The sequence below is a fragment of the Rattus norvegicus genome, chromosome 5 (genome assembly GCF_036323735.1).
Source record: "Rattus norvegicus strain BN/NHsdMcwi chromosome 5, GRCr8, whole genome shotgun sequence".
Classification (NCBI taxonomy): domain Eukaryota; kingdom Metazoa; phylum Chordata; class Mammalia; order Rodentia; family Muridae; genus Rattus; species Rattus norvegicus.
In genome coordinates this window covers 168,030,911-168,044,649 of record NC_086023.1, presented here as the reverse complement: position 1 = coordinate 168,044,649, position 13,739 = coordinate 168,030,911, and the positions used below count along the sequence as shown (strand labels likewise).

The following is a 13,739-nucleotide window of genomic DNA, read 5'->3' as shown; positions in this document are numbered from 1 at the left end:
CTGAGAAGCACCCGGGGTCACAAGGCTCTGGACTCGGCAGACAAGGCAGCAAAAAGGCTTAGGCTGTATGGCTCCTAGACTGTAATCAGCCATGCGGGGGTCCAGCCTCATCCACTGACCTCCATGAGCTGCTTTCATGGTGCAGGATCCTAGGCCTCATTTGGACTCACCCCGAGCCTAAGCTCGCAAGGCTGAGACACTGATGAACTTGATTTATAGCCAGAGGCCCAGCCACGGGTTAGATTTCCATCAGGTGAGAATTCCCAAGCAGCCCTTAAGCTGGGTGAGAGGTGAGAGGTGAGAGGTGAGAGGTGAGAGGTGAGAGGTGAGAGGTGAGAGGTGAGAGGTGAGCAGGGCTGGCTAAGGAGGGAGTGCCTGAGGCACCACTGCACGCTCCTGCCATCACTGTCTGTCCGTAATGTCTTGGGTCACCTCTTATTCCACAAGGAGGAAACCGACAAGGCTGGGTGGCAGCTGTTCAGGTGAGAGAATCACAGGGCTCCCTGTGTGTAGAGGGTGACCTAAGGCTGGAGTTCAGGGACAGAGGCTTCTGCCATCCCAGTCAGATCAGCCTCACCGGCATGCGTGAAGGGCAAAGCACAGCTCTCTCTCTCTCTTCCTGCTTCTTGTGGGACATGGGCAGATACAGGTGTGGGCACAGTGTGAAGTGGCACCAGGAACCCCAAAGAGCTGCCCCTCATTTCACAGAGAGAGCTCCTACCTTTCCGGATCTTGTCATGGAAATTAATAGCATCCACAGAGGCAGTCACTATATTGGTCTTGCAGTGGCGCGCAGCCACAATCCCGGCCACCTCATCCATGAGCTTCATGGTGACACCTGCAGAGAAAGGGGGGGGGGGGGCGTAGCTGGTGAAGTCTGGAGAAGAGGGAGAACCGCACACCGGGGAACAAGTCCTCCATCCACACAGTCAGCAACTGGATGACTCTCATTTTAGAGCCAAATTCCTCAGGAGCATCTGACAATGGTGTCAGGTGACATTCTAGGCAGCTGACAAAGTGACAGCCCCTTTCTAGTTCTCCACAAACCTCACTCTGTTGTGAAAAAATCATGACAACGTCCCCTGGGAGGATGTCAGTCAAAACAGCAGCTGCTTAGAAATGGTGGCACACTTCTGTGACCCATATACTTACAGGCCATCCTGACTACATAGCAAGATCCTGTCTCAATAATGACAAAGTCAGATAACTCAGAGCAAGGGCAGTTCACAGTCACCAGCTCGTCTGCCTGTCCATCTGTCCGTCCATCTGTCTGTCCTTCCTTCCTTCCCTCCCCCCTTTCTTTCTTTTCCACATGACAGGCTTTTCCTGTGTAGCCATGATGGTCCTAGAACTCAGAAATCTCCCTGCCTTTGCCTCTCAAGTGCTGGGATTAAAGGTGTCCCACTACTGTCCCACATCTCCAGTCCTTCTTAAAGGACTGAGAAAGGGGCAATTTCTGGGCAATGGCTGGAAACTGGAGACAGAAATAGTGTGATTCAACTGTTCCACACCCGGGGACAGAGATACTCTGAGGGACAGACCTGCAAATGCAATTTCAATAGCAGCCCCATTCACAGCAGCCAGAGAAAAGAAGCAGCACAAAGCCCGCCTGCTGATGAAGGCCAGCAAGATGTGGCAGGCCGGGAGACTCAAGATGCCCTAGACATGGCAGAGCAGAGGAGAAATGGTTGAGTGCCAAGGGCACGGGGCTTCTCTTCTAGAGGGAATGTTTCCCAACCCAAACTCTGAGACTTGAAATGCTCCAAGAGCTAAACTCTTTGAATACTGATGTGATGCCACCAGCAGCAAATTTCATACTGCATAACTGATTAACACAAAATCATTAAAATATCATACTGTGAGAATGTAAGGCCCACTATGGGAAGCAGTACAGAGGGTCCTCCGAACACTGGAAACACAAACTCTAGGCGCCCAACAGTGCAGACAGCTCTGCAGGCCTCGGCCTGCTCCTCATTGCTCTGCCTTGCTAAAGACCTTTAGTTTACCTTCCTGAAGCCAGCCTCCAAGGCCTAGTCCCGACTTCCAGGTACAGCTATCACTGTACTGAAGTCCAACAATCAAAGCCCCCTTTGGCTCACCTACTTAACACAGCCAATTAAAATCAAACACCTCACTTAATACAAGGGTTGCCCTTTTATATTTGTAAACATCTGTCTACAGGCTTCTCCCAGAGGCAGTCGTTTGTCCTCTAGAAAAAAATGAATCTTCCTCCTCTCTCCCTTGTTCCCTTCCCTTTCTTCCTGTCCTCTCTCTCTCTTTTTTTTAAAGATTTATTTATTTATTTATTTCATGTATGTGGGTACACTGTCGCTGACTTCAGAAGAGGGCATCGGATCCCGTTACAGATGGTTGTGAGCCACCATGTGGTTGCTGGGATTTGAACTCAGGACCTCTGGAAGAGCAGTCAGTGCTCTTAACCACTGAGCCATCTCTCCAGCCCCCCTTCCTGTCCTCTCTTGTCTTTGTCTCTTGTTCCCTGCCCTTTGTCCCTTTGGAGCAAAATTATTTCCTTTGTGCTGAGAACTTGGACTTGGGAGTCCTGAGCCGATGCTAACCTCTTACCAACCCGCAATCCAGCAATCTACTTCCTGGGTGTAGAGCCAAAGGAGGCAGCAACACCAACACGGGGCCTGCTTCTATCATAGTAATCATAGTAAGTATTGTTTTTTTTTAAGATTTATTTGTTTATTATATATAAGTACACTGTAGCTGTCCTCAGACACACCAGAAGACGGCACCAGATCCCATTACAGATGGTTGTGAGCCACCATGTGGTTGCTGGGAATTGAACTCAGGACCTCTGGAAGAGCAGTCGGGGCTCTTAACCTCTGAGTCATCTCTTCAGCCTGATAAGTGTTATTTATTTAGGTGTGTGTGTGTGCGCGCGCGCCTATGCAGATGTGTGTGCCTTTGCAGATGTGTGATTCAGCATGAAGGTAAAGATTAGAAGACAACTTTTGGGAGTTGGCTTTCTCTTCCCACTATGTGAAAACTAGAAATTGAACACAGGTCATCAGTCTTGGTGACAAGTGCCTTTACCCAGTGAGTCATTCTGCCAGCCCTATTTGCTTATTTTTATTTAAATTTCATCACCATCACATCATGTGTACTTGTGCATGTTGTGTGTGTGTGTGTGCACACACATGTGCACGTATGTACCATAGTACACACATGTGGAGGTCAGAGGACAATCTATGGATCCATCTTTATGAGGATCACAGGAGTCAAAGTCAGCTGGCTGGGTTCATATGGTAAGCATTTTCCCCACTGAGCCATTTTGTTAGTCCCTTGCAGCCTTATTTTGAGACAAGGTCTTGCTAATGCAACCTAGACAGTCTGTCCTTAAACTCAAGATTCTTCTGCCTCAATGTCCCAAGCACTGGGATCATAAGGTACAAAAGCACCAAGTGAGACTGACCCACCCTACAGATGTCAGGAAGTTTAGAAAGCTCAAGTGCTCACTATTCTCGGACACCCCGTCTACCCAAGAGGCACCCCGTCTGTCCGAGACAGCCCAGGCACTAGTACAGTCACACACCTCGTGTGCTGGGAGGTGACAGCACTGCCCAGCAGGAAATTACAAGTTTATTAGCAGGACTTTCTAGGGAAGTGGAAAGGTTCGGCTAACCCTAGTGAGGGGGAGGGGAAGAGAGCGGAGACCTGGCTGCAGGCACCATCTTCAAAGTTCCACCCACATAAGGTGCCAGTCCTGCCCAGCCTACACAGAAAGTCAAGAGCCCACTTCTCAAAGAAAGAGCAGGGCCACAAAGGCACAAAGCACCCCGGTTCTAAGCACAGGAACAGAGAACCAGCTATTGGCTCCAGCTCTCCCCTGTGCAGGCCAAAGGGCCTACAGCTCCGCACTCGGGGTCTGGGCAGGGGTCGCACTGGGCTTGTTTTGGGCCCACCATCGGATCCATGGCCCTCCCACTGGCCCAGGAACCTGCAGAAGCTCAGAGCGGGCCGGGCTCAGCAGGAGAGGGACTGTTAGATTAAGTCCAAAGCCTGGGATGTCCAACAATCGAAACTGCAGCAGAGTCCCCCAAGAGTCAATGCTCACAGCCTTTGACTCTGAAAGATGGGGTTCAGAGCTGAGCGAGTGTTAGCCCACCATAGTGGCTCAGGGCACAGAGTCACAAGGAGCTGTGAGTCCCCACAGAGCAGGAGCTGGGTCCAGACCCTTCCCAGGGGCTGCTGAGGCCAAGCTGGCTGCACTTCCAGCATGGTTGGCCCAATCAAGGGGGAAGTGGAACAGGATGGTAGCAGAGATTTCAGGCCATGGAGAGGGCAGGGAGGCAGGAGAATCACTGTGAGTGTAGAGGGGTCATGGCCTGGACCATCGTAATGCTCTAGAGAGATTAGTGTGGGAGCGGATAGTGAGGAGGGAAAGAAGGGTTAGTATAAAATCTAGAAGGTGGTGGTGGACACCTTTCATCCCAGCACTTAGAGGGCAGAGGCAGGAGGATCTCTGTGAGTTCAAGGCCAGCTTGGTCTACAGAGTGAGTTCTAGAGCAGCCAGGGCTAAACAGAGACCTTGCCTTGAAAAACAAACAAACAAACAAACAAACTAGAGTAGAGTGGAGAGGCCGACCAGCCTCCGGCGGTACTTACTAAAGCCAGCAAGCTGCTGTCAGTCCAGCAACGGGCACTGTCTCTAAAATGCTGACAGTGCTAGAACACAAGGCAGGGGGGCTAGGGTCCCAAGAAGACTTTGGAAGAAACAAGCATGGCTGGATGAGCTCCTAGCTCCTAAGGGACATGCTGGCCCACATCTGGACTGCACAAGGCACCCCATGATGGCCCACATCCGAACTGCACAAGGCACTGATAATGCAGTGCAACTGCACACACCAGATCTGGGCCTGTGCCTCAGTTTCTCTGACCCAGACAGACCCTGGCCTTTGGTGTTCAAAAGACAGCTGCTGGACATGAAGGAACCTCACTGACAGATCCCAGTCAACCCAGGCAAGTGTCCACCCTTGCTAACCTGACACTCACAAATGTCACTTTACACAGCAACATTCTCGATTCTGCTCACAGCAGACCCGTGCCTGTTTCACTTTGCACCCTGTATCCAGCCCAAGAATCTCAAAGCTTTAAGAGTTCTAACAAGGTTCAAAAGCCAAAAGTTACCTTTCCTGGGACACTCAGACTAGCTGTCAGCCCTGGCAAAAAGCAGGTGGTCACAAACTCCAAACATGCAGCAGCTCAAAGCAAACTTCTACTCCACACAGGGCCGATGGGTGAGTAGAAAAGGACCAGGCTAAAGCCCAAACCTATCAAAGTAAATATTACATTCACAGCTCTGTGTCCAGCAAGTAAGCTCTGCAGGGCTGGGGAGCCCCACCCCTGGAGCCCTGCCATTGTAACCACGGGGTCTCTTCTGGGCTGCTTCTCCTTATCCCCCCAGCTTTCTTCACAGACACCTTCAAACACCCGGGGTCTTCAGTCCCACAGGCTTCATCCACACAGCTTCACCGGTAGCTTTCAGAGCTGCCCGGGGGACCTAACCTACCACACACCGTCCTGTGTCTCAGGCTTCCTTCAAAATCTAGGTGATGGCTCAAGGACTTCAGATCTTTTGAATTCTGCATGCCAATATGAAGACAGTGCTAAGGTCTGCTGACCCTCTCCCCTCAACCATGGCTACAATGGCTTCTGAATGCCTGGGCAGCTCTCTGTGAGACAGACACAGTGGAGATCTCTGCACCAGTCTCTTTTATTTGTTTTAGTTAATTTTTTTGAGACAGGGTTTCTCTGTGTAGCCTTGGCTATCCTGGAACTTGCTAGGTAGACTAGGCTAGCCTCAAACTCACAGAGATCCATCCAACTAAATTAGAGGTGCTAAAACTAGAGGTGTGAAGCACCACAGTCAGCATAAAGCCACATTTCTCAAGTAAGTCTTACAGTGTCGAGTGGCAGTCTGTGGCGTCCTGTGATGTCACGGCACGTCTCCCACTGCCTCCGTGCAAGCCGCCTTCCCTCCTTTCCTTTGTCTGTGTCCGTTCTGCTACCGTGTGCGTGAGGACCAAACTCGGGCCATTAGGCTTGGTGGGGAGCCACTGGCTCCTGATTCCATTTTAATGTCACTAATCTCTCTTTAACATCACCTACCACCATCAACACACACACAACTCTAAATGTACCTTCTCAACCCAAATTTGACAGAAAAAAACCCAAAACTTGGTTGATTTTCTCCCCTCAGTTCTCAGTGTGAACCTAGCTAAGAGCAATCAGTGCGACTCAGCTACAAGCAAACGCTCTCGTCTGCCTATTAATGCAGCACTTTTCAGTCCAGCCCCAAGGCTCAGGACGCTGACAAGATGCAGACAGCCTTTGCCAGAGCACAGCACAAACGGTCTGCTGTCCAATTCCCTCCTGAACTTCCTGAGCTTGCTGGGTACTGTCCATGCTCTACCAATGTCCTGCTCTGAGCTTCACCACAGTCTCACAATCTCAGCCTCCGCCCCAAATTCTCCTAAATCCCCCAGGAACCAGTTCAAAGGCCTCAGAGCCTCCCGTGTGCTCAGTCGGTGACTGCACGTGTGTTTGTACTGGCGCAGATGTGACCACAGCACCAGGGAGGAGAGCTTGCCTCCCTCCATTACAGCCAATCTTCTACCTGCTCCACCGCCCTCTGACTGAGCTCATCCCAAACCATGGAGACTTGTTTTATTATAAATACCCAAGGGGCTGGAGACACAGCTCAGTGCCCAGGACTGGAGTTTGCTTCCAGCACCCGCATCAGTTGGTTCACACCACCTCTAGCTCTAGCCCGACGGCAAGCTGATGCCTCTGGTCTTTACAGGCTTGCACACATATACATACGAGTGTGTGTCTCTCACACACACACAATTTAAAAAGTAGAACTTAAAATAAAACAAACCTTTAGGCCCAGCTTCTCTTCTCCCTTCCCAGTAAAGAAGAGTGTTCTATCTGGGTCTGAGCTGAGACCTGCTTCTTATGAGGTGGGAGAGAGGAAGAGGACACGAGCAGCAGGACAGACACTGAGGTCCTGAGCTCCAGCCCCAGCACCACAGAGACCAGGCTTGGTGTCCTTCACTGAGGAAGCGAAGGCTGGAGCCATCCTCAGCTACAAACTGACTCTGAGGTCAGCATGGCTATGCGAGGCCGTCTGAGGAGGGCTGGGTGTCAACCGTTATAGAAATGACTGAAAACAGGCATAAGCTCTTCCAGCATAGTCTTCTGAGGGCTCCACCACAAACTAGCACTGTCTACATCACACACGGCTGCCTCAGACCCAGCGTGGGGTGCACAACAGTCTAAGAAGGCCTTTGTCTGCTCCGTCTTGCCTTTGTTGTCAGTCAGTCCAGATGGACACCATTTCCCAGAGGAGCCCGGCCAAGCCACATCCCACCTTCCCTTCCTGCCTGTTCACACAACTGTCAAGTGCCAAGTTTTCTATAAAGCGTCTCTCCCAGGTGTCCACAGAAAGCTTTCTCACTTGCTTCCCATTCAGACACAGCTAGTACCCAACACACACACACACACACACACACACACACACACACGCACACACACACACAAACACACAAACACACACACACGCACACCAATTAAAAAAAAAACTTTGGTAAATTACACAATCCTTCGTGGGCTGTCCCAGACTCTCCAGATTGGCAATTCAAAAATGACAACAAAATTGTAGCATTTGCTGTCGTGGAGACATGTTCACTTCAGGAATTATGGGAAAGGAAAGACTCAGGCTTGCATGGCCACCAACACGTATATAAACACTGGGTAGTTGAGATATTTTTGCATCTTAACATTTAACTGCTTAAAGATCTTTGTTTTGATTTTTCTTTAAGTATTGACAACATGCTGACTGGATTAAAAATAGAGGCTTAATTTTCTTTTCCCAAGGCCTGCTGGCTGGCTGGGTTAGGCCTGCAAACCCACAGCAACAGCAGCTCAAAGCTGAAGCCAGAGCCGCCTGCTCTGTGGGTGGGGATCTGAGATGCCCCCATTTCTATATTTAATCCCAACTGACGGAGTGTGGGTGCCAGCCTCCTATATTAAGCAGATGATAGTAACTTCGTCTTACTTTATATATCCTACCCTTTGCTGATGACAAGAGGCTATTAAAGGATGCAGGTGACTGAGAGCACCCACATGGGCCTGGTCCTCTGGGTCCTATTACCCAGCAGCACTGGGAAAGGACCAAGGAGTCCCTCGCGCAGTCTTAATTAAGGCAATTAACAGGGGTTATTTCCAGTAGTGAGTGTGCAGACAGCCACACGTTTCTAAAGACAGCAACAAAATGTCAAAAGTGGGAACTTCAGGAAACAGACAGACATAGTTCAGCAGGTAAAAAGGTTCTTGCCACTAAGGTAGACCTATGGTGAGAGGAAAGAACCATCTCTGGCAAGTTGTCCTCTTTATCCACATTGTGTGTGTGTGTGCGTGCGTGTGTGCGTGTATGTGTGTGTGCGTGTGTGTGAGTGTGCGCGTGCGCGCGCGTGTGTGTGTGTGTGTGTGCGCGCGTGCGTGCGTGCGTGTGATGTTTTAAATCGTGGACAGTACTGCACAGTCAGAGGTGGTGTGATGGTGGCTGAAGCATCAGAGCAGGGTGACACACGCAGTCACTCTGCCTCTGGAAGCTGAGGAAACCTAGAAATAAATTTGCAGGCTGCCGCTCAACAATCCACATTGTGGAGGAGAGGCAGCAGGGCACATTTGTCACCCATGCCTTGGGGACATGGTAGAAAGGACAGCACTGTAAACCCATCCAGCCCTAGAGCAGACAGGGGCCAGGAGGAGGGCTCAGCCTCAGCCTAGGGCCAGGGAAGGGCAGGTTTCTCCAAGAAGCAGACAGGCTGCTATTCAATGCAACGGTCCCTCTCAACAGGACAGAGTTGCTAGAGGATGTCTGCTCTGGTCACCTTAATGAACACACAGTCAAAGAGGGAGAAAAGGCAGGTTCCTATGGTGGTAAGAGGAGGCCCAGCTTGGGACCGCAGAAGACTGCAATAGGAAGTGATGGGGTCAGTCAGTTGTCTAGGGACGACCATGGTGCTGAGGGAGCTAGGGTTAGCACCTGTACTCTCCTGTACGTTGTCACACCAGCAATCTGAGCTCTACAGAGGTGGCAGGCAGGCCACTTGGCCACAGGGGGATGGACTCAGGTCCCAAACAATGTGTGGCTCCTGTTTTCAAGGACTGTGGCTGGTATGTTAAGAAGGCAGGTGGAGATGTGGGGCACTCAACAAGAGGCCAGTGCAGTCAGTGGCCAGGGTCTGGACCAGGAGGAAATAAGGCGCGTGTGCTCGGACTTCAACAAAAGACAGTACAGCCAGAAGGACGGGCCAAGGGAGAAGGTGGAGGCTTTCTGGGATGGGTCCAGGTCAGGGCCCTGCAGGATGCTGCCAGACACGGAGGGTAGAGACTGTTAGGAAGTGCCAACAGTCCAAGACAGAGCTGAGGCCAGAGTCCAGGGGAGAGAACGGGAGGAGATAGCCTCAGATGAATGTGGGATCAGACGGGAGGTGGCACAGGAGAGCAAAGGCAAGGAGGTTCTGCAGCCTGAAGCAGACAGGCGGTGTGGAGAACAGCACAGAGACTGGAAGTGCCGGCATCATAGAACCCCACTGGCTTAAGATACTGTCCAGTCAACGGCAAGAGGGGAAATCTGTGGTAGGCTCAAGAGATGGCATAGGCATCTCTGCTGGTACCAGGCTGAGGGAGGGCAGAGGCCACAAGCAGCTGGCAGAACTGCTTGGCTAGGAGAAGGCTGAGCCTGCTGCTGTCCTTGGGGCCACATCTACCTAGAGATTTCACAAATGCAGCACTTGCCACCTAGCTCACAAAAGCCTCCTCAAAGTTACTACCTATGACCTTTTCCAAAAGCAAGCTAACAGCAGAGCCAAGGAAACCCAGGCCACTTGAAACCACCCTGGGAATGCTAGAATTGCCCTCTACTCCCAAGGACCTGAAAGCCAAAGACTTGAGGCTGTAGGATGGAGACTCACCATGCCCTGACACAAGCCCACAATAACAGCGAGCTACACAGAGGCTGGTCACTAATCACTCCTTTCCTGACCTGGCTGCCACCCAGCCTGATGGTGAAAGCAGAATCCACGAAGTACGGAGCTCAGGGCACATCTTCCATGCCGAGGGATGAGCCAGCAGAGAAGCTTGCAGCAGAACAGTCTCCAAAGCTATGGCAGAGGGCCAGCTCTCCACAACAGGGTGGGGACATGCACTTAACCAGCATGGCTTGGGCAGGAGCAGTACAGGACATTGGGCAGCGGGACAAACTTGGGTGTTGTGCTTCTGTGTTGACAGTATGTGGCTCTAGCAGGGGCGCAAGGACCCAGAGGCCCAAGACAGAGGTAGGAAAGAAGGCCCCACAAGCCCACCCTCCTCTTTTCCGGGGGTGGATTCTGTTATTCTCTTCTCAGCACCAACACTTTGGTATTTTTAATTTTTCTTTTTAAGTCGCACAGGCTCAAAGCCACCCACTTTCCTCTGAGAACACCTCCGACCCTGGCCCCAGCTCTGTGCAGAAGCAGCTCCTCCCCTTACTTTCTAGGACTGTGCCAAGCAGACTTTATTTCTCCGGGCCCAGCCTGCTCTCAGGCAGCAGGGTTCTTGCCAAGTTGATGCTCAGGCACTCCAGACCCTGCTTCAGGTCTCTGGTATCCAGACTCTCTCTTTACAGTAAAAAGAAAAACCAAATGATCACATTGAACAAATGCTCAACCATGCCCATAATAAAGGAAACAACAAAACTGAACGCAGAGCTATGGACAGCGGGACACACTTGTAGCTCCAGAAACTTTGGAGTCAGGCAGGAGGATCACTTGTGTCCAGGAGTTCAAGACCAGCTGGGCAAGGTAGCCAGGGCCATGTCTAAAGTAGCCAGGGCCAGCATTGCAGGTAAATGTGCTTGGCACCAACACCCACACACAGTGGAAGGAAAGAACCAACTCAGACAGGCCTTCTCCTCTGACCTATAGTGCTCAACCCCCTCCACCCAGACGTGAGTGAGTGAGGAGGGAGTGAGTGAGGAGTGAGGAGTGAGTGAGGAGTGAGTGAGTGAGGAGTGAGGAGTGAGTGAGGAATGAGTGAGTGAGTGAGTGAGGAGTGAGTGAGGAGTGAGTGAGGAGTGAGTGAGGAGTGAGTGAGGAGTGAGTGAGGAGTGAGTGAGGAGTGAGTGAGGAGTGAGTGAATGAAGAGTGAGTGAGGAGTGAGTGAATGAGGAGTGAGGGCTGAACTACAGATAGGGCCTCAGGGTTGCGGGGGAGTGACAGGGCTCTTCAGAAACTGAGGATAAGAGCGAGAGGACAACTCAGCAGGTGAAGGCACCCATTGCACAAACCTGGCAACCTGAGCTCAGCCGCACAGGGAGAGAAGCAGACCAGTGAGGTGGCCTTGGACAGCCCTGCCCCCTCCTCTCCTGCACACAGACACACATAACACACTTCGCTTACACTGAGGGAGGGTGTGAGAACAGTGTTACTGAGCTGCTGAGACACACGCACATGCCAAGTACGTCTCCTCAGCCCCATGAATCATCAGCCCCAGCCAGGGCGCACCTTACCTATGGAGTGGCCCGCCCAGCTCATCTTAGCAGGCTGTACCCTGCAGGAGGCCGGGATCCTGTTTTTCTGAGGCAGGGTCTCACGCACCCATCATGCACCACCTTGTCAGCATCCTGAGAGGTGTGGCTACAGTCAGAGCACATGCCTGGCAAACTGCTCTCGAGCACCAGGAGAACTGCCAAACATCAGACAAGACAAACTGCCTTGTCCCAGTTTCCTACAAGTGTGTCCCTCAGCACCTTGGCCTCAGTAGCCATCAAACTCCTTCCCCGAAGGCCCTGCCTGGGTGCATCTCACCAGAGCCAGACTATCCAGAACTAAACCTAAAACAGACGAGTCCTTTCTAAAGCAGAGCTTACCACCACCCTTCACAGCTCTTGTCCTGAGACTGAGAAAATAAACTGCACCAACTATGGCCATGTCTCAGCGAGACAGGCATGACTGAAATGGTCTGGGGTGCCACCGAACATCTGGAATGGAGCTGCTACTGTCCCCAGTCTATCCCTGACTATGACTTTCTCAACTCTCTCGAAGTCCCTTGGCACCTTCAGGAAGTTATTAGAGGAGGATCAGTCACCGTGGGAATGAGGTTCTTCACCCAGCTCCTCCTGACAGCACAGAAATGGGCTCTGGGCAGCTCTTCCAGCTACAGAGCCCGCTGTACTGTAGGCTGCCACCCAGACCACATGGACAGAGGTCTGGCTGGACCCGGGAGGCCCAAGGACTCATCTGTATTTCTCAGAAAAACCCAATGCTCAGCCCTACAGGTGCAGGCAGAGGAGTGTGGCTTGGCTCTGCAAACAACAAATAAAACAGCCACGAGGCAGAGACAGCAAGGCTGCCCCACAAACTGAACGTCTCCACCTAGTAAGACAGAGAAACTGGAAAGGCTGCCAGACAGGAAAGGGAGGTCACAGCACCTGGCAGGTCAGAGCCCAACAGGCACCACAGGGCCCCTCAGTGAAGTACACCCTCCTAAGAGGCACTCCAGAGCAGCATGGAAACCCTAGGCCCACTGACCCTGAGAGAAATGCCAGTTCTCAGTCCCCTGGCCTTGTTGACTGCTTGGTGAGGCCTGGCACAGCTTTCAACAGCTCTAGTCCAATGCCACTATACAGCAAACAGTAGCACAGTACTGGAGTCGATGGGGGAGTCACATGAAGACCAGGGGGAGCCAATGGATCAGGGGCCTGAATTAATAGTGAGGGCCGCATCAGCAGCCAGCAGAAGTAGGGCCCCAATGTGCAGGTGTAAGAGAACCCAGCCCTTCATTTCCTACATAAAACCATGGAAGCTGAAGATGTGGAACATACTTCTGTGGGAAGGACTCCCCTAAAGTATGGAAAACTCCACCCCCACCCCCCACCCCACAACAGAGAATGTGCCTGCAGGTGAAGTTTTCCTTCACCGAGTTGACAGGCATCACGCAGCACCAGAGGGCTATGGCCCCGAGCCCCGCCCCCAGCCAACAGTTACTGAGCTGCTACTTGGGCCCTGGTCCCTCATGGCCACACTGACCCTTGTGGAAGCTCTGCTCTTTGGGGCTTTCTTCTAGCAGATCTTCATCCTAGTCCATCTGCTACCTGCTGTAGGAAGCCACTGGAGGATGGAGCTCACCTAAGCCAGCAGAGAAAGCCCAAGTCCAGGAATCACACCCAGGTGAGAGGCACAGAACCCCACAGAGAGCACCCTGAATGGTGAAGTCTGCAGAACCCCTGGCCCGGAGCCATGATTGGACACAGACTACCAGGCACTGTGAGTGCTGTGGTCACCACCTTACCCAGAAGGCAACTAAGTCCTTTCTTGTAGTCACCGTCTGATCTTACACGTTAGGATGGCCAGACACCTCTGAGGTTTAGAAGCACAGAAGCAGTATTTAAAGTAGCTACAAGACGGGGAAAAGGAATAAGAGGTAGTGACATTTCGTCATGCTTTAGGCTCAAAATAATGAACTTCAAGAAATAAAGCATCAACAAAGAGGCTAGAGCTTTGTAAGTCGAGACTGACAATTCTTCTAGGCTTCACTGTGAAAGGGGCTGCAGGGCAGCCCTCAGGACCTTCCTCACTTGTACTGATTCCAATACCTGTCAATCACCCCAGGAAGCTGTAGCATAAGGAGGGGGAGGGGCCAGGTTGGTAAAGGACAGAAAGGAA

At 51.7% G+C, this 13,739-nt stretch overlaps 1 protein-coding gene across 7 annotated transcripts in view; it reads right to left on the bottom strand.

Annotated features, from left to right (window-relative positions):
* The window catches only part of Acot7 (acyl-CoA thioesterase 7), a 92,750-nt gene that overhangs the window by 17,384 nt on the left and 61,627 nt on the right, over window positions 1-13,739 (bottom strand). For 5 of the 7 annotated variants that reach the window (NM_013214.4, XM_063287218.1, NM_001146061.1 and 2 more), the window contains one exon: window positions 722-838. The exons of the other annotated variants lie outside the window; for them this stretch is intronic. In NM_013214.4, the coding sequence (NP_037346.2) occupies window positions 722-838 (117 nt within the window). The remainder of the gene's footprint in view (window positions 1-721; window positions 839-13,739) is intronic. 7 annotated transcript variants of the gene reach the window in all.